This window comes from Zalophus californianus, chromosome 8 (genome assembly GCF_009762305.2).
Source record: "Zalophus californianus isolate mZalCal1 chromosome 8, mZalCal1.pri.v2, whole genome shotgun sequence".
In the NCBI taxonomy this organism is placed as follows: domain Eukaryota; kingdom Metazoa; phylum Chordata; class Mammalia; order Carnivora; family Otariidae; genus Zalophus; species Zalophus californianus.
The window spans coordinates 117599413-117620820 of NC_045602.1; the positions used below are offsets into that span (position 1 = coordinate 117599413).

A 21408-nucleotide genomic window follows, 5' to 3' on the forward strand; every position below is an offset into this window, starting at 1 on the left:
AATGAAAGGCAGTTCTTATTACTTATCCCTTTTTACTTGTGCTACAATAGTTATTTCTGTATAGCATATCTCCCTACAGAGTGAACTCCCAGAGAATAGGGCTGTATCTTATATATTTTTGTCTCTTCCACAGCATTTAGCATGGAATTCTATAAATTTTGTGAACTAGTTTTTAAAGTCTACAGTCAAAACCAAGCATGCTATGTCTTTAGGAGAGTACCCACTCTTCCCAGCACACGTGAAAAGATAACAGTCTTTGAGACTTTCAATTAAAAATGATGGATTAAAACACAACTTTAACTCCTTCCAGAAAAATCATAAAAATAACAGCAAAAATTTTTCTTTTAAGTCATAAATTCATAAGGACAAAGGCAACAGGAAAAGTAACAACCAGCAATAACATTTTGAAAGTGGGAAAGCAGAAGAAAGACTATAATCATTCACTTAGCAGATTCAGTAAGGCTGCTATGCTAGGCTGGCAGTGGAGAGGGTGAAAGAAATCCGTGAACATGTACCAGGTAGCCTGGAAAGGCTCAAGATTTTTAGGCACCAGTTCTCTCTGCAAGCAGAGGGTAAAGATGGGGCTAAGAAAAAAAGGTTAGTTTCAAGTTCTGTTAAGTAAAAATGTAACATCAGGAAGACAATCATAATACACAAAACAAAAACAAATAATTGAAAGGAGAAATTAGAAAATGCAACAATAATAGTTGGTAACTTTAATACCTCACTTTCATTTATGTATGAATAATGAGGAAGAAGATCACAAGGAAAGATAAGAACTGAACATTGTAAACCACAAGACCTGACAAGACACCCACAGGATACTCCACTTAATGGCTGTAGAATGAATACACATCCTTCTCATGCGTACATAGAACAGAGAGGCCACATTAGGACCATATGCTAGGACATAAAGTAAATCTTAATACATTCAAAAAGGAATGAAATGTTAAGTATATCCTCTGATCAAAATGGAATGAAATTAGAAATCAATAACAGAAGGAAATCTGGGAAACTGAATAAAATACTCCTAAGTAACTAATGGGTTAAGGAATCACAAGGAAATTAGAAAATACTTTTGAGATAAATGAAACTGTCAGAACTTATGCGCTGCAGCTAATGTGGTATTGAGAGGGAAATTTATAGCTATAAATGCCTATATGAAAAAAAGAAGAAAAGATCTCAAATTCACATCTAACCTTCCACCTTAAGAAACCAGAAAAAGAAGGGGTACCTGGGTGGCTCAGTTGTTTGAGCACCTCTTTTTTTTTTTTAAGATTTTATTTATTCATTTGAGACACAGAGATAGAGAGAGAATGAGCAGGGGGAGAGGGAGAGGGAGAAGCAGACTCCCCGCTGAGCCAGGAGCCCCATGTGGGGCTTGATCCCATGGTCTCAGGACCATGACCTGAGCCGAAGGCAGACGCCCAACCATCTGAGCCACCCAGGCGCCCCAGCACCTGACTCTTGATCTCGGCTCACGTCTTCGTATCAGGGTCATGAGTTAGAGCCCTACTTTGGGCTCTGTGCTGGGCGTGGTGGAGCCTGCTTAAATAAAAGAAAGAAACTAGAAAAACAAGAGGAAACTTAAAGCAAGCAGAAGGAGGGGAATAATAACAATTAGAGTGGAAATAAATGAAATAGAGAATTTATTTTATTTTTTAAGATTTTTATTTATTTATTTGACAGAGAGAGACAGTGAGAAAGGGAACACAAGCAGAGGAAGTGCGAGAGGGAGAAGCCAGGCTTCCTGCGGAGCAGGGAGCCTGACACAGGGCTCAATCCCAGGACCCTGAGATCATGACCTGAGCTGAAGGCGGACACTTAATGACTGAGCCACCCAGGCACCCCTGAAATAGAGGATTTAAAAAGAACAGGAAAAAACCCCTAATAAAACCAACAATTGGTTAGCTAGACTTCCAAAGAAAAAGAGGTAAGATTCATATTACTAAAAACGGAGGAAAGAGAAGACATTATTTTCAATTTTACAAAAATATAAAGAATCATAAAGGAGTATTATGAATAATTTATGCCAACAAACTGGGTAACTGAGATGAAATGGACAAATTTCTAGAAAGATACAAACCACCTAAAGCATCTCAAGACATAGAAAAATTTGAATAGATCTTTAATAAGTAAAGACATTAAATTAGTAACATAAAAAAAATCCACAAAGAAAAGCTTTGGCCCAGATGGTGTCACTGTGTATTCTACCAAACATTTAAAGAAGAATCGACAGCAATCCTTCCCCAACTCTTACAAAAAATGATACTTATCAGCTCATTCAGAATCTTACTATCCAACTCACTCTTCCCTCTGAAAAGAGGACTGGGGTTTCCTCTCCCACCCAGCAATTATCTGTACCTGTCATTTCCTCTATAGACTTCAGTTTCCTTACCAGTAAAACATGGGAATGAACAAAATAACCTCTAAGGTTCTTTAAGCATTGATATTTTGTTTCTTTTGGCTTCTTTTTTCTCTGAAATTTCTATTTCTTTGAAGCCTTTCCCAGACTTCATTATGGCTCCGAAAATGTTTGGTGAGGCACGTGATGTTGTCAAACATTAACAGACGGCAAGCTGCTGACAGGAAACAGGTGGTGGGGGAGGGGATTCTGTCTTCCCTCATCTCTTCAAATGCCAAGAGCCATGTGGCAATGAGTTAATGCCTCTCCCCTAAGATTGGCCTTTGCTGGGCCACATGCATCACACTCTGCACTGGAGGTGGCACCCACGAGGATCAGGTGAATTCTAAGGTACCCTCTCTTTCCTGAGGTAAATAAGGTTTTGCTGCAAGCCAACAAACAGCTGTTCTGGTTGGAACAGGCACTTACCTGACCGAAGTGATGAGCCAAAATAATGTCCACAATATTGGTTGTCAAGCCTGAGAGCTGAAAAGATAAAAGCTTTGTGTCAAGGGAGTTAAGCATACATATTTACCAAGTTGTCCACTTATGATTAGTGCACTTTATTGTACATATGTTATCCCTCAACAAACAAAAGCACAACTCAGTGTCACACATTTTCATGAGATGGTGGTTTCAAGATACCTGAGAACAAGAAACAAGTCAGAAAACAACAGTCTCCCTTCCAGGGAATAGTATCACCTGCTCTGAAATAGGTGGCTGGAGGGGAGCCTCAGTGGCTCAGTTGGTTAAGTGTCTGCCTTTGGCTCAGGTCATGATCTCCCCCTCAGCCCCTCCCCCCATCATGTTCTCTCTCTCTCTCTCGCAAATAAATTTAAAAAAAAATCTTTTTTAAAAAAAGATTTTACTTATCTGACAGAGAGAGCACAAGGGGGCGGAGCGGCAGGCAGAGGGAAAAGGAGAGGGAGAAGCAGGCTCCCCACCAAGCAAGGAGCCAAATGCAGCCAATCCCAGGACCCTGGGATCACGACCTGAGCCGAAGGCAGACACTTAACTGACTGAGCCACCCAAGCACCCCTTAAAAAAAAAAAGGTGGCTAGAAGAAATGGTCATTCCTTCTTTGAAAACTCAAGACCTAGAACTCTTGGCTATTAGCTACTTCGTTCCTGCCTATATTTCTGCATTTACACTGGATTCATGGCTAGTAAGGATTGACTTAAGACTACTCCCAAGCCATCCAAGAGACAAAATGATTTTTTTCTTTCCTCCAGTTTTTGCTATCTTCGTTTCAGGGAGTGGGAGGAAACTGCTATGTTTACCCAATGTTCTTGCGTTTTGAACATTTTTCTCATAATTTTTTCCATTTCAAAATGATGCATATCACAGTTTAATAAATGCAGCAATCTGTGCAAATCTGCAGACTGCCAGTCTATTTTCAGAAAAATTTCCAACTCAAATTATGTTGCTGATTCCCTGTAGCCTTCTTCCTTGGTTTTATGCTTAATTCCTACTGCTGGCTTGGATGAGAGGTGAAGTGCTGAACTGGGAGTGCAGATGGAGAGGAGGAGATGAGGAGACAGTCATGGATATGGGCAGAGCGGGATCACATGGTCCCAGAAAGATTAAGGAAGAAAGAAGCCCAGAAATCTTCAGAGGGGTTACCAATGATCAAACCATCATAAATTAAAGATAATTAGAATTAATAACAATTCATGTTTAATACTCATAAGGTCATTCTCAAGTTTCATAACAATTTTATTAGGTTATTACACATATTTTTTTAAAGATTTTATTTATCTGACAGAATGTGAGAGGGCACAAGCAGGGGGAACTACAGAGGGAGATGGAGAAGCAGACTCCCCGCAGAGCAGGGAGCCCGATGTGGGGCTCGATCCCAGGACCCTAAGATCATGACCTGAGCCGAAGGCAGACGCTCAACTGACTGAGCCACCCAGGAGCCCCTACACATAATTTATTATACATTACTGAATGTTCAGGTAAATTTTAACACAACCACATTAGAACAAATTTTAAATAAGTCCAATTATAAGAAAGAACTTCCACAGTATCTGGCAATAGCATCATTAATATATTTCACCCAAAGCTAGAGTATGCATATTTCTCTAGAACTTAATGTGGGGAGAAATGTATAAATTTTTTAGAATCTAGTCTACTGGTAGGTGGAGTTTTATTTTTTTTAATTTTAGTGTACTTAACATACAGTATGTTATCTTAGTTTCAGGTGTATAATATAGTGGTTCAACAATTACATATATTACAAGTGCTCATCAAAGGAAGTGTACTCTTAACCCTCTTTACCTGTTTCACCCCTCCCCCCACCCACCTCCCCTCTGGTGACCATCTGTTCTCCAGTTAACAGTCTGTTTTTTGGTTTGTCTCTTTTTTTCCTGCCTTTGTTCGTTTGTTTCTGAAAATTCTAGTGGGTGGAATATTTTAATATTTTAAAGTAATTTAAAAGCAATTCATGCTTATCAGAGAAAATTAGGAAAACATAGAATATGAAAAAGAAAATAAAAATAATCTGTAATGCTACCGGCCAAAGATATACCTACTAGTAACAAATTCTTTTCCCTTTTTCCTTTTTTTTAAATATAGTGGGTAAGACCAGCATTTTTATTGATTTTTTTTAAGTTTTTTTAAAGATTTTATTTATTTATTTGAGAGAGAGCATGAGAGGGGGGAGGGTCAGAGGGAGAAGCAGACTCCCCGCTGAGCCAGGATCCTGGGTCTCCAGGATCATGACCTGAGCCGAAGGCAGTCACTTAACCAACTGAGCCACCCAGGCTCCCTGATTTTATTTTTTTTATGTAATCTCTACACCCAATGTGGGACTTCAACTCATAACCCTGAAGTGAAGAGTTGGATGTTTTATTTTATGTGGGAAACAAAGGCAAATGAAAAAATTAAATTTCCTTACTGGCCATAGCCCATTGACAAGTCCTCAAAATAGAGTGACCTTCCTCTGGGAGCTCAGCTGCCTCCATGTTGATACTCTGCTAAGGGCAAAAGGCAATCTTAGCTTACCATTATCCTGGCATCCAAAGATCCTCTAAGTTTTCTTTAACATATAAAAATTCCTTTGGAGGAACGCCTGATGTGGCTCAGTAGGTTAAGTGTCTGATTCTTGATTTTGGCTCAGGTCATGATCTCAGGTTTGTGAGATCAAGCCCCCCTGTGCTGGGTGTGGGGCTGGCTTGGGATTCTTTCCCGCCCTCTCCTTCTGCCCCTCCCCACCTCCCCCCCAAAAAAAATTCCTTTGGAAACTCCCTTTATCTCTACCCCCCAAGATACACATTAGCAATCATCCTCCAAGCTTATGGCTCACTGATCTACAACTGAAGGGTTTCATGACCAGGGTTTTACTACTAGATGGTAACGACCTTTTCCTAACAATCGCTAGCCCCCTCAAGGTCCTGGAAACCTTGCTCCTAAAATTCCTTAGAGACTTACAACTATCCCTAACCCTCTCCCAACTTGAAAGTATATAATCAGTCACCCATCCCAACCCCAGGGCAGCTCTTTTTGGCCACAGATCCTGTCCTGTGCTTCAATAAAACCACCTTTTTTCACTGAAGACATCGCCAAGAGTTATTTCTTGGTTTGTTGGATCCGAACCCCAACATTTTCTGCATCAGACTGAGCCTGCCCAAATTATTTTCCCTCTTTTCTTATGCGTATCTATTTAACAAAATTGGGACATATATAGTTTTTTCTATTTTTTAAACATGAGAATTTTCTCATTTCTTTAAATAACCAAATAACAAATTTTTGGTTGCAGGGTATTCCACTCTATGGTTGTATCAAATTTTGTTGCTCTGTAGTATTGGCACCTACACTGTTTCCATCTTTTAGCCCTAAAAACAAGGCTTTAGTGAGTATTTTGGCTCTTTGACTTCCTAGCTGTGTGACCTTAAGCAAATGATTTAATTTCTCTGTGGAATAATAGTAATATTACTATATACTATTATTATTACTACTAATTAGTAATTACTAATAGTAATAGTATATAGTAATATTACTAATAGTAATAGTAATAATTTCACTAGGTTGTCCTGAGAATGAAAAGTTTGAACATACATAAAACATTTAGAAACAGTGCCTGGTACATAGCAAATGATGTGGAGGACAAAGGCAAAAGGAAAGGTAGATAAAACTCTAGCCCATTGACAGATATTTGGGACAGGTAGAGGGTGACATTCCTCCAGGAACTCCCAATTTTAATGTTAATACTTTGCTAGAGGAAAAAATCACCTTAGCTTGGCCTCGAGGATGCTTTAAGTCTTCTTTAACAAATGAAAATCCTTTTGGAAACTTCCTTCCACCCCTCCCAACTTAAACGTATATAATCAATGGCTCCTCGTAATCCTAATACAGCTATCTGTGCCCCTGGGTCCTGTCGTTGTGCTTTAATAAAATGACCTTTTTACACCAAAAACTTTTGTTTCAAGAATTTTTTTTTTTAAGATTTTATTTATTTATTCGAGAGAGAAAGAATGAGAGACAGAGAGCATGAGAGGTAGGAGGGTCGGAGGGAGAAGCAGACTCCCTGCTGAGCAGGGAGCCCGATGTGGGACTTGATCCTGGGACTCCAGGATCATGACCTGAGCCAAAGGCAGTCGCTTAACCAACTGAGCCACTCAGGCGCCCTCAAGAATTCTTTCTTGACCATTCACTCTTGGACCCCCCCAAAAAATCACATCAGCAAATACTAGACAGGTATTAGATTCTTAAAATTATTATCCTTCTATTTAAATCTTTGTAAGTATCACTATTTATCCTTCAGGTAAGTTCCTAAATATTGAATTACTGAATCTCATGGCTGAATATCACTAAAGATTCTTGATACATATGACAAGCTGGGTAGTGGTATTTTGGAGACTATATCCAGTGGTGTATTAGAATAAACACTTATGGCAACTTAAAAATACTTAGAAGTAGGTATTTGTTTAAAAATGAGATTACTACATTAGGCATCTTTTAGCAGGTAATGAAAGCTTGGGTTATTCTCTGAAAAACTTTATAACATCACTGCTTTAATCTCAACCTCACAGTTTCAGATTAAAATAACATACAAATAACATTAGTATGTTAATACAGAAAAAGGTTTCAAAAGTAATTCCTTTTCCAATCTAAAAACAGTGAATGACTTATTTAGCACAGGTCAGTTCAATGCAAAAGTTATATAATACTATGCTTTTACCCTTATTCCCTCTTTTCACTCTGGTTGTTGCTGGGATTGTTTATATTTGTAAAGTCATTATGATGAGGGAGCAAAAGGTAAACTGAGGGCAAAGCACAAGCTAACACTCTCCAGAGGTGGGATATGTGTGACATTCCTCAAGGAACTCATGGCTGCCTTAATGTTTTGCTAGAGCCTAAAAACCACCTTATCTTGACAATAGCCAGACCTCCAGGATCCTATACTCTTTTTTAACAACTCCTTTTAGAGACTTAGGTTATCTCTACCCTCCTCAGTCCCCAAACTTAAAAGTATATCATCAATAGCTCCTCAAAGTCCCAGTGTATCTTTCTGCCCATGGGTCCTGTCCCCTTGTTATAATAAATACACCTTTTTGTACAGTAAACATCTCAAGAATTCTTTCTTGACCGTTGGGCTCTACGATCCTCCATCAGTTAGAATATACTCCTGTAGTTTCCTATCTCCTTGAACAGACTGTAGATAACATTCTATCTAAATAGTAAATTCTATGTAGATAGCAAGTATCTTCATTTTTCAGATAGCAAACATCTTCAATTCTACCCATCTTTTGGTGCAGTAGCACAAACAAGTTATTTGGGGTACAGTGAAGAGAGTGATTCATTCATTCATTTCATTGATTAAAAGAGTGAAAATGTGGGGTGCCTGGGTGGCTCCGTTGATTAAGCGTCTGCCTTCAGCTCAGGTCATGATCCCAGGGTCCTGGGATGGCGCCCCCCATCAGGCTCCCTGCTCAGCGGGGAGGCTGCTTCTCCCTCTCCCACTGCTTGCTGCTCCCCCTGCTTGTACTTTCTCTGTCAAATGAATATATAAAATCTTAAAAAAAAAGGTGAAAATGCAAACCACAGATTGCCAGAAGATATTTACATGTACTCACCGAAGGATTTATATGCAAAATATGTAAAGAAGGTTTACAGATCAGTAAGAAGAAGACTGGCAATCCAATTAAGGAAAAAAAGGCAAAGGACCTGGATACTGAAATGGCCAGTAAGTTTCAAAAAAGGTGCTCAGACATCATGGGCCCTTACGGAAATACAAATTAAAACCAAGCATTATTTACCGATAAGTATCGTTTAAAATAAAAAAGATGGTATAATTAAAAATTAGGGGTTTTTTCCTTTTACCTTTTTTTTTTTTAAAGTAGGCTCCATGCTGAGCTACTGAGATGGGCAATGCGAGACCAAGACCTAAGATGAGATCAAGAGTTGGACGCTCAACCGACTAAGCCACCCGGGCACCCCCAAAAATTGTTTTTTAATAACTAAAGCTATTTTGGTGATGGGTACCATATAGAAATAAACAAATTATTACAAATAAAACTGCTCCTGTTTTACAAAAATTAAAATGACTATCAAATGTTGGTGAGGATGTGGAACAGCTGGGACTTCCACACATCGCTGGTGTGTAAGCTGGCCCAACACTTTGGAACATTGTCTGTAGCTACCAAAGTGAAACATACAACTGCCCTATGACCCAGCAATTCCACTTCTAGGTACAGAGCGAAGAGAAACAAATGTGTAGGTCTACTGAGAGATGTGTAAAAGAATGTGCACAGGAACTTTATTCATAACAAGCAAATAACAAAACAACTCATTTTGTCTATTCACACCATAGAATTAAAAACATGCTGAGGAGCACCCGGGTGGCTTAGTCAGTTGAGCGTCCGACTCTTAATTTTGGCTCAAGTCATGATCTTAGGGTTGTGAGATCGAGCCCCACATTGGGCTCTGTCCTGCGCGTGGAGTCTGCCTAAGATTCTCTCTCCCCTTCTCCCTCTGCCCCCCCAAATAAATAAATAACAATAAAAAAATAAAAAGAACTACCACTACACCTAACATGAAGGTGGATCACTGACAACAATGGATGAAAGAAGCCAGATACAAAAGAATATATATTCTATCGTTCTAATTATATGAAGTTTAAGAATACAGAAAACCTATCTATGGTGACAGACATCAGAGTAACAGTTCTATCTGGGAAGGAGAGGAAGTATTAATTAAAGAAAAGGCCCAAGGGAATCCTCGGAGGTGGAAATATTCTATATATTGACTGAGTGGCAATTACATACGTAATTACATTCATCAAGCTGTATACTTAGAAGTTTTTGCCTTTAACTGGATATACTTCAATGCAAAAATAAAAATAAAAGTAGGACATTTTGAGAAGGGACCAAGATGAGCCAATGAATAACATTTGGTGCTTACTTTGGAAGCTGCCCAGTCAATCCAGCCTTTAGCACAAGGGTCAACATTAATGAGCACAAGGCCTTCCACGAGCTCTGGATGATTGAGCTGAAATAGGAGACAAAGACAACGTTTTAAAGTTCCACTCCCAGCATTCTTTTAAAAAAACTGGAGCATGGTTAATCACTCAGATTAATACCTCAGATTTGAAAGTAACACTTCAGAGAGGTGCTAGGAAGAATATTTGGAAAAATTGCTCTTTAAGACTGACTTAGCAACTGGAAAACCAGTTCCTTAAAGTGCTATCAAATGATCTTGCCTTGCAAGGATCTGGGAGGAGACGGTATTTATTTCTGCAGCAGAGGAAGGAACCTGGCTTCTCTGCAGTTTAGCTCATGGTGGGTCTTTCCTGCTGGGAAAGTACCCTTGTAAGTACGTGGCATAAGGGGCCGCTGAGGCTTAGACTAGTGAATTTCACACTCCTATGCCCTTGTCCCCAAAAGGAGCTTCTTAATATTTTTTTTCAGAAACCACTGAATGGGTGATACCACCCCACCCCAGAAAACTGTCTATCACTCAGGAGGCATCTGAAAAAATTTCTTAATTTCTAAATAGAAATCAATACAAACATTTCTATGTACACTCAAAACTCTCTAGTTTACTTTCCTTCCCTCTGATTAACTATACTCACTATAGAAAATCTGATAAATAGAAATTATAAAAATTAGGAAATAAAACCTCATATTAACTAACCACACAACATCAATCCCTGCTAATATTTTGGTATATTTCCTTCCAGTCCTTTCCTATGCCTATGACAAACTATGTGGATCTGTATTCTAACTTTTTTGTTTAACATTATAGTATACGTGAATCACATATCATTATAAGCTCTTCCTACAAAATTTTAATGGCTGCACAAAATTCCATAAGTCCTCTCTAAGAATTACCTTTTATCGATGTACTGCCCTCATTTGTGATTTTTCAGGTACTATAAATACAAAACTGGGCTTTACATATAAACCTCTATCTGCTGTTCACAGAACTTCTAGAAAAACTTAAAATAAGACACATAGTGGTACCCTGTAACTAACAGAGAAGTAGAGCTGTGACCTAGGCAGTGCCTCAAGGGTATTGAGACTAATCTTCTATGTACTTACTGCAAATCTGCTGAGGATGTAAGCTCCAGCTCCAACTCCAATCCCAATGATGCTTTTCAGACTATGAAAGGGGATATAAACAAAACAGGTAAGGTTAACTCATTTGGAGGTGACATAGCATTATGGAAAAAATACAACTGGGTTCCCAAATCTGGCTCTGATGCTTACTGGATTCTGGAACTTGGTCAAGTTTCTCTAATTTTGAACCTCAGTTCCCGATCTACAAAAGGATACAACTACTTACTTCTAAGTTGATTTTTTTTTTAAGATTTTTATTTTATTTATTTGAGGGAGAGAGTCAGAGATAGCGACAGAGAGCATGTGTGGGGAGGAGAGGGAGAAACAGGCTCCCCGCTGAGCAGGCAGCCCAACTTGGGGCTCGACCCCAGGACCCTGAGATCATGACCTGAGCCAAAGGCAGATGTTTAACTGACTGAGCCACACAGGGGCCCCTACTTTGAAGTTGATTTTAAGGATTAAATGAAATAGGACTAAAACCTGGGAGTCATTCTAACAGTTCCCTCTCCTAACACCTCCATGTCCAACCCAACAGCAAGTCCTATAGAGTCTACCTCCAAAATATTTCCTTCCTATCTCCATCTACTTCATTGCATTCTCCTGAAGGCATCCAATTCCCAGGCTAGCATTACCTCTTGCCTGACCGCTGTAATAGTTTAAAGGTCTCCCTGCTTTTTCTCTTATACTCCTCTCCAACCCATTCTCTCCATAGCTAGAGTGATCCTTTTTAAGAATGTAAAGTTTAGGGCGCCTGGGTGGCACAGTCAGTTAAGTGTCTGACTCTCGGTTCAGGCTCAGGTAGTAATCTCAGGGTCTTGGGATCGAGTCCTGCTTCTGGCTCCATGCTCTGCCAGGGAGTCTGCTTGTGGATTCTCTCTCCCTCTCCCTCTGCTCCCCCCAAAATAAATAAACAGATCTTTAAAAAAATAAAAAATAAACTAAAAAAGTAAACAGGCTTTACTGAAAGGCAACTTTTATACTCAGAGTGATAATTTTAAAAGACTAAATTAAAAAAAAAAAGTAAAATTAATGCACATTCTTATCCAACCCATTTTTAAATTCTACACCTGAAACTAAAATAAATAAATAAGCAAATAAATAAATAAATAAAAGACGAAACTGGATATCAATTCCCTGCTTAAAACCCTTCTATATATCTGTATCTTTTGAATAAAATCTTAAATTCTTACCTGATCTGTGAGACTATGTAATCTGGTCCTTGCCTGTTTCTCAAATTTCACTCTGTGCCTTCCTCCTACTTGCTCATTTGGTCTAGGACTTCTGGAAATATTATTCCTTTTGTCTGGAACCATCTTGCCCTAGCTCTCTGTCTAGGTCTCAGCCTAGATGACAACTTCTTAGAGAGGCACTGCCCAGCTAGCCTTATCTCTGTGAACCTGACCCTTCTCTAACATCACCCTCACTGACTTCTCTTATAGCACTTTAGTTGTGATTGTTTTCTTATTTGTTGTTAATTATTCCTCCAAGATGTAAGCTCCACGAGGATAGTGACTATTCCACAGTGACTATTCCGTTTGCTCACCAGCATAGTCCCTAGATCAAACAAATGGTAGAAAGTCAATAAAAGAATGAACCTACCTTAAGTGGGTAAGAACAGGAGGCAGCATTTCAGCCAACTCATCCATTGTGGGGTACTGGTACCTGAAATTCAGAAGGATATCTCCTGACTTAGAAAGCACCCACATTTCCCAGTCACAAGAATAGCTAGAAGAGTATGGGATTCTTAGATAAAAGCATTCTCTTTTACCAAAGGCTGAAAGGAGATAATGTGTGGAAATGACTGGGACAAGCTGTGCAACTCTCTACGACTTCCATGCTAGGAGAAGAATCCACGCGTCTCCATATTCTAAAAGGCAGTTTCTGGGACTAGAGGAAGCCATTTGAAAAGAAAAGGTAATATGGCTCTTTCCCAGGGTATTTCCAAATCCCTAATAATCACTTTAAATGGGATTGAGGCTCTGTAAACTTCCAGCAGTAAGTCAACTGAAGAAGTGGCTCTCAGTCTGCGGCTTATATTCAGGCAGCTAAAGGCAAGAATAAACAAAGCCTTACTGGGCCTAGCCACCTAGTCACAGATCCTGGACTACTCATCATGAGTGCTGATCTGCTTTACTCAAGCATAAAATAACACAGTTACCTTATTGCTTTTGAATCTGGTGTATGATATGAACCATTGGATCCTAAGATGGTCAAGCAAGCCCAGGAACTGATTCAGACTAGGAATCCAAGAAAAGAAGGGAGCATCCACAGAGATTACAGAAGCAGAGATGGAAAGAGATCTTTTATTTTATTATGTTATGTTAGTCAACATACGAGACGGAAAGAGATCTTAAGACAATCTCCTATATATGAGGCAGGATTTACTCTGACAGGGGAGTCAGCCTGCCTCTGCTTGAAACATTTTTTAAGCAATGGAGTGCTCTTGAGCCATTTGTGCACAAAACAGAAAAAAGGAACTGAATCTAAATCTTGGTGGCTATATGGTGGTCACTGGCCAATTTGCATCTGAGAGACAGAACAGCCTGGACATAGTCAATAACATGGCTTCTGGAGCCAGACTGCCTAAGTTAAAAATTCCAGCTCTGCTACTTATTTGTTATGTCATCTTGGCCAAATGACTTAATCATCTCTGGGCCTCAGTTTCCTCACTTGTAAAATAGGAATTAATAGTAAACCTGTCCCATAAGTCTGTGAGGGTTAAATGACTTAATAAATGTGAAGCATTTAAAGCAGTGTGAGGAATGTTATTCAAGTCCCATGTAAGTGTTAGCTCTTATTCATCTGCAATGGTCTATTTCACAACAGTCACTGGCAGAGGCAGCTCTGGAGAGGAGCCAAGGGAAAGGGGGAAAAAAACCAGCATTCCACAGCTTGTGCTTACAATGTCCAGGGAAGAGTGAGGGAGACTGTGGCTCCACCACGCAAAGCAGGTTTAGGATGAGGCCAAGAGCTCCAAGTCCACTCAAAATGCATCTCTAGCTGACAGGGCAGCTTCTCAGAATAAATGGTTACAAAATATTCAAATTCCTGTCACCAGATTGGGAGGTAAGGTTGGGGAGGTGCTCTCAGGAAGCTCAGAGGGATTGGAGTTTGGACCTAGGTAGTTGGAAGTTTCAGGGAGGGACACAGAAATGACAGATTTTAAAAAGATGATGAAGGAGACAGATAAAAGACAGTGAGAAGTGGGTGTTTCAGACACTTAAGCCTTGCAATTGCAGGGAGACAGAGTCCCGTCTATGGAGAACCATTCCTGGATATAGGAAAACATGCAGTTTTCCTCAACAGACTGTACATGTACATGAGAGTCCTCTCAGAGCAAGGAGAGAAATAGGGAGGATAGTTGGTTGATAGGTATAACCCCTAGGCTATGCTAAAATCAATGCTACTTCTCCCACTGGAGCTCAATCATTTGCTCTTCTGAATGCATGCCTTCCAGAAGATCTTGCTAGTGGCCTTACCCTGTTGGGAAAGAGGGTGCACCTTCCTGCTGGCCTGGGGCATCCACGTGACAGACAGCAAAGTGCTGAGTGATCTCTTGCATATCTTCAAAGTTAAAGAATGCATTGAAACAGGATTTATCTGTAAGAGTAAAAATACTCCTAAGTCACAGGTTCTCTGTCTCTCCCCAATTTTCAACAGACTGTACATAAAAGTCCTCTCCATTTCTCTCCAGTTTTCCTTGACTCAATTAATTCATCCTCTTTCACTCCCTTTCCCCAGCTTTTAACTCCCTTTTAATCACTGTTCCACTAAAATGAGGTGTCTGAACAATGTGATTTAAGCTGCCCTAAAGGCTGAATACCAGACATCTCAATGACCTGAAAACAACAATGAATTTTCGATTCTACACAATGTCTACAAAATGGAAACCAATTCTGATATTGCACGAAATAATCTTGCACTCCTAATGCTATCATTTCTCATGTACCTTATTCCTCCATCTGACACAGAGATGCTGACTATATTCCAAGAACCTGGCGAGAATAAATAACCTGGGCTGCTTAGATTCACCATGTGAAGACTGTCTTTTGGCAAAATTGCTGGGGTGTAGAGAGGGGCTGCTGCTTCAATTTCTACCCTATTAGTGTAACTGCTTAAATCACTTATCATGCAAAAGAGGCTACAAAAGCTCCAGCACTAGACTGTAGCCTCAAATGTAGGCCAGCTTTGAAAGCTGGAGAAGCATGGGACAAAACACAAGTATAGACTCTTAGCCTGGGACTAGGGCCAGAATCTTATACTACCATCTAGAAAAGTCCACTTAAAATCACTGATGACAGGCCATAGCAAGAATACTTTTACTAATTCATTGAAGAGCTCACAACAAAGTTAACTCTGGATTTTCTAACTTGAAATATGAAAAATGAGTATGAAATGTGAAAAAATGAAATATGAAATATGAAAAAAACCAAAGAAGCAGAGATTTAAACAAAATAAACAACCGATTTCAGTTCTACTCTTTTTTTTTTTAAAGAGACAAACTTTATTTTTTAAGTAATCTCTAATGTGAGGCTCAAACTCATGACCCCAAGATCAAGAGTTGCATGTTCTGCCGATCAGCCAGCCAGGTGCCCCTCAGTTCTGCTCTCTTAACCAGTTCATCCTTTAGCAGTTAAGACATGAGATGTAATGAGATATAATTCCAGTATCCCCCAAACATATTCTCCTGAACAGTTCCCAGACACCTTAATCCTGCCATTAACACGTGTAGCAATGAGGTGGGTCAGGGTAAGACAGAGAGGAAAAAACCTGTGCTGTTAGAATACTGGGATTTCTTCTTTTTAAAAATAAATACACAAAGATCATGTATTAAAATAAAAAGGGAAAGTATAAAATCAAAATCAAATACATACGATTGAGGCCAATGTCATGGTATGTCAGAATAACTGGTCTGTTTCCCTTTGGTAGGCCTCTGATGGTGACATGGACCACACCGTGAGTTGTTTCTATGTCATGTTCCTGTAACAAGAGAATGTATGGTCTCAGCAAAGGCAGAATGGACTTCCCAGGTGGCTTAAGTTCCATAATACCTAATTACTGCTATTTCCCACTTGCTGGGACGGGACACATCAGTGGACTGTAAGCCATACCAGAGAGATGTTATAGTATACAGAATATTCCCACTTTCTAATTCCTTCCAGATAAACAAACGAGGCAAAAAATGTACCTTCTCATCTGCAAAGTTCATCTCTTAAGTGAGAGCAGTCAGGTATCTGTTAAGAATACACTTGCAAGTGGCTATGAAAACGAGAACAGTAAGCTGGGTAAGGAGCCAGGTAAGACTTGGAGCAAGAAAAGTTAAGGAAGCAGAAGATATGAAGGAGTTGCTAGGTTTCAGAGCCTCTAAACTAAATGTCCAGCAACTGATAAATTCAGTAGACATCTATGGGTGCCTCTGCCTAACATCTCTTCCCCTCTGACAGCTGCCCTCTTGTGTCATCCACACATTACAGGAGTGGCTCTTGGCTGCCATGCTTGTAGAAGTAACTTTATGGTCATGGCTTTTTGGAGACAGGCAGGTATCTGGTCCATGCTGAGCATGCATCCTTCCCTGAGAATTTGTCATTGGGACTAAGATTTTATCCTTGGCTTGGTTTTCTCTTGAAAAGAGAAGCAAACTTGGGAGCTTTTATTTATTTTATTTTTATTTTTAATTTTTAAGTACGCTCCACATTGGGTGTGGAAGCAGCTTGAACTCACAACCCTGAGATCAAGACCTGAGTTGAGATCAAGAGTTGGATGCTTAACCAACTGAGCCACCCAGGCACTCCACTTGGGAGCTTTTAGTAGATATTTCCACTGCTCTAATTCTTGGTTCTAGCTGTCTGTGGTTTTAATTTCTGAGACATTCCTGGACTGTGTCTGGTTTAAGTTAGCTTGGGTGGGCTTGTTCCCTGCACCCCCAAAGAACCCTAATCAAGGCAATGAGTAGTTTAAGATGTAGTCAGAACAGAACTCAGGAACTAAATAAAGTTGGAACAAGATGCAATCGGAGCTGCTGGTACCAACACTAAGAGTGACTGAGTAGGAAAAAAGGGAACTGTAGAAAAGTCACTGAGATTTATTCTAGTCTTCTTCGACGTCTATGTTTCTCAAAAATAAAAAATTACCATGCCTAGCCTAGTCAATCTCTGCTGATGAAGTCCTGCCTATCTCAGAGAGTCTGATAGTAGTTAGGATAAGATTAATTCTTTCAGTAAGAATCCCAACAAAGGCAAAGGGCTTCCAATTTAATTTCCTATCTAATAATGAACCTCATCAGAACTTTGGTTTCTTCTCTGATGTGGGGCACAAAATAATCATAGGCTAATTCAATATCAGTATATTTCAAATCATAGGCCCCAGGCTGGAGCATGTAATCTCTATGAAATCAAACCATCAGTGGCTATTTCTATGATTCTCTATTTCTGCTACCTTCTATTCAAGACTATACAAAAGGCTTGGAAAGGGGATATAAGAAATGAAGGAAAGAATCAGATACTTTGAACTGGCTATGAAATAAAGTATAGTGTTTGGATGGGAGGAATATAAAGAAATAAATTCCAGTTACTGTACAAGCATTTCTCTTGTAGTACTAGCAGACTTACCAAGGAACACCCCTGCCCCTCCCACTAGCAGGTTCCTTCATTAAACAACTATTTATTGAATCCCTACTACCAGACCCTGGATTGAGGTCTGGGGATAAAACAGTGAACAGGAGAGTTGTGATCCCTGTTCTCACAGAGATCATGTTCTAGACAGGATGGCAGGCAATGAACACACAAATCAACCAATCCATAATAATACCATGTGGTAAGTGCTATGAAAGAAATAGGGAACTGTGATAGAAAATTGAGGAGAAAGACATTAACTCTATTAGTAGTCAGGAAAGTGCAAATTAAATTTAATGAGATGCCATTTCACATACGTCAGAATGGCAAAACTTTTAAAGTCAGATAACACCAAGTGTTGACCGATACACAGAGAAGTAAGAACTCTCATACACTGTTGGCAGGCATGCAAACTGGGGCAATTACTCTGGAGAATAATTCTGTAATATCTAGTAAAGTTAAGAGAGTTAAGAGGTGTCTACCCTATAGTTTTACTTTTAGGTGTAAGCTAAAGATATTCTCAAACATGGTCATACACACAAAAAGATATACACAAAAGGGTACATTGCAGCCTTATTTATAATGTCAAAAAAATTGGAAATACCCTAAATATTCATCAGTTGAAAAACTGATAAATTATGACATATTCATATAATGATATACAGATTAAAATCAATGAACTAGAAGCATTAATACATAGAAAATCTTGAAAACATAATGCTAAGTAGAAATACAGAAAGGTATGTATATACCACTTAACGCAGATTATTTATTTATTTATTTATTTTTGAAGATTTTATTTATTTATTTGACAGAGAGAGACAGCAAGAGAAGGAACTCAAGAATGGGAATGAAAGCGGGAGAAGCAGGCTTCCTGCAAAGAGCCTGATTTGGGGGGGGGCGGCACTCAATCCCAGGACCCTGGGATCATGACCTGAGCCAAAGGCAGACGCTTAAATGACTGAGCCACCCAGGCGCCCCAATGCAGATTTTTAAAAAAGCAACACTATATAATATAGATTGTATGTTTACATACATAGATTTAAAGTATAAAAACTTGGGAGAAGGAATGTACCCTAACTCTGAGATTTTGTTTCCTTTTGGGAGGTGACAGATTCAGAAAGGGAACTCAAGGAGGCTTTGATCTCTCTCATGTTTTATCACCATCCCCCCCCTTCCTCCATGTTTCACTTCTTGAGAGAGAAAAGGAATAAAGAGGGAGAAGCTGGCTTCTGCCAGATGGGTGACACTACAACAGAACCCAAGTTGAAGAGAATGTGCAACAATTTGTCAGCTTCACAATCAGGTTGCCGAAGCCTTCATTCTGTCATATACAAACCTTCAGTAGAATTTTACTAAAATACTCCAGCTTGGCCTTAGCTCTGCTACTGAGGATGGAGGGGGAAATAGAGTTAACGCTTGGCCCTAAGGCTAGCAGGATCTCCCAAGGCCAGGTAATTTATGAAGAGAGCATGTAGAGGGGGTGGATGGGGTGGGGGGTAGTTAGCTGTCAGGGAAGTTCAGGAGAAGGGCGATATAACAAATGGGGGTTAAAAAAAACAACACTATAAGTAGATGAGGGAACAAGGCAAAGTAACTACTCTGTCATCATCTCATAATCTGGAGAAATTCATAGTTAAAACTGGATCCCTATAAGATTTCAACCTTTTTAGGGAGATCTCAGCCCCTACCTCCCACTATAAGCCCTCAAATTGTATAACGACCAAAGTATTCATGGGCCAAGAGTCCTGGGCCCTCTTTGTCAATCTGGTTGCCCTATTTGGAGCAACACTTGTTTGTCAGTCTCATATAGTTTCTCTTCATTTTCAAAGTATGTGAATGTAAATGTTCTTAGTAGAATAAAAAATATGAAAAGAAAGGAGACACTCACCACCACGTGGACTCGTAAATATATCCTTTGTGACTCTGTGTTTGAATAGCTGGAACAACTCTCCATCTGGAGATGAGTGTGCAGAGACCCTGGCTATGGTCAGGCTATTGCAGGGGTGATGCTGCGGCCACCTTTCTGCTTTAGTGAATGATATTTTGTTTCACAGGCTGTTTTTCCAATTACTTCACCCTTCACCCCAGCATTCTAGAGTGTGTGACTACACAATGAGAGCCTGTGCTCAAAATCCCATGTAGTGTCTAACAACAGGCTCTAGTCACAGATCTTTCCCAGCACTCTGATTATTTACATCTCCAAGGCTACATACTTCTTGAACATGATCTCTTTATCCTCGGGCTATAAAATGACCTGAAATCATATTGGTCCCCTGTTCATCCTGGACTGCCTCTCCCTCTTAATCAAAGATGTAACTTTCAATCAGAAAGCCTTTTAAAGAGTTTAAGAGTTTATGGGGATGTGGGGGTGTGTGGGGGATGGGTTAAAAAGGTGATGGGGATTAAGTCACAGGTTCCTATAACGCTAAGTAGAAATGCAGAAAGGTAATGCACTTGTAATGAGCACCCAGTGATGTATGGAATTGCTGAATCACTTTATTGTACACCTGAAACTAATATAACACTGTGTTAACTGGAGTTAAAAACCTAAAAAAAAAAAAGAACTTAAGAGTTTAGGATATTGCCATTATTTTTTTAAAAGATTTATTTATTTGAGAGAAGGGGGGGGAGGGACAGAGGGAGAGGCACACATAGAATCTTGAGCCGACTCTGCGCTGAGCGCCCGGCCCGACTCTCCTGATCTCACTACCCTGAGATCACGACCTGAGACAAAACCAAGAGTTGGGTGTTTGAGTGACTATTTATTTTATAATAAATTTTCATCTTTTTTTCTAAGTCCTCTTCCCTCAGCTAAATGTGCTGTTACCAGAATTACACAACCTGACTTGTCTTATCTCTCTGAACTCAGTTAATTTTTTATTACTTCATGCCCTGGTCAGTCTGACATAGTTCTCTAACAACATATTTGAAAATGTTAACATTTTTGTTAGCATGAAATTTTATTCTGTTACTAATAAGCAGACTACTTGTAAGCCTTGGGTACAGTTTTTATTATACAGGAATTTTTGATATAATACCTCTACTACCTTACCTCCGTGTAGTGGTATAAGGTTCATTTGCATAATCTCATTTACTCCCATAGTAAACGAATCTGCCTCCAGGATTACTCAGCTTTCTGCCTATCAACAGATCATCTTTTCCTTTTTAAAGTTCCATGACACCTTTCCCTGACTCTAGGTTCAGCTCTCTCCCTCCTACCTCTTAACCTTTCAGCCTAGTTCAGTCAACACTCTTGCAGACTGTTTCTACTGTTAACTTTTCAAACACCCACAAATCTCGGACTTCTCACAAATCATGCTCTGAATCTGAAAGCCTCTTTTACAATGTGTCAGCACATATCTTTTCTTCCTTCAAAACCAACTCCAATATCTTCCTCACATAGTCTTAGTTAACAATGAGAAGAAAAAGAGTGAATGGTTATTTAACCCACTTGCAACAGTCCAGAACTCTCTTAAGTAGGAAAGCCCAGGTAGGAGGGGGTCCAGGTCTGGCCAATTCAAACACCCTACCCTCTGGCCACAGTGAGTGGTCCAAAAATGTACACATGACCCATACTAAGCCAACAAGAATCCACCCCTGGACTTTTCCCTAGAGTTACAGGTAAAGATCTTCTCCTAAGTAATGAGGCTGCTAAACTGAAGAATGTGGGTTTGGGGAAGTTGCCAGCCATTGTGCCCGTGACATGACAGAGCTCGTCAGGGAAATAAAATCTTCTAGTGACAGGGGGAAAGGGAAATGAGAATGGGGTGCTGATAAAAAGGACCTCTGTTTTTCCTGTAAGATTCTTTTTCCCCCCAATGAGAATAAA

The 21408-nt window shown here is 39.6% G+C and overlaps 1 protein-coding gene across 3 annotated transcripts in view; it reads right to left on the minus strand.

Annotated features, from left to right (window-relative positions):
- NDRG3 (NDRG family member 3) overlaps positions 1-21408 on the minus strand; it is a 73345-nt gene that overhangs the window by 17422 nt on the left and 34515 nt on the right. For 2 of the 3 annotated variants that reach the window (XM_027622721.2, XM_027622719.2), the window contains exons 4-9: positions 15840-15945; positions 14445-14565; positions 12565-12627; positions 10948-11008; positions 9809-9895; positions 2834-2890 (exon numbers count right to left, since the gene is read on the minus strand). In XM_027622721.2, coding sequence (XP_027478522.1) covers positions 2834-2890; positions 9809-9895; positions 10948-11008; positions 12565-12627; positions 14445-14565; positions 15840-15945 — 495 coding nt within the window. Of the gene's footprint in view, positions 1-2833; positions 2891-9808; positions 9896-10947; positions 11009-12564; positions 12628-14444; positions 14566-15839; positions 15946-19467; positions 19681-21408 lie in introns of those variants that run through there. The other variant, XM_027622720.2, reaches the window with a different exon arrangement.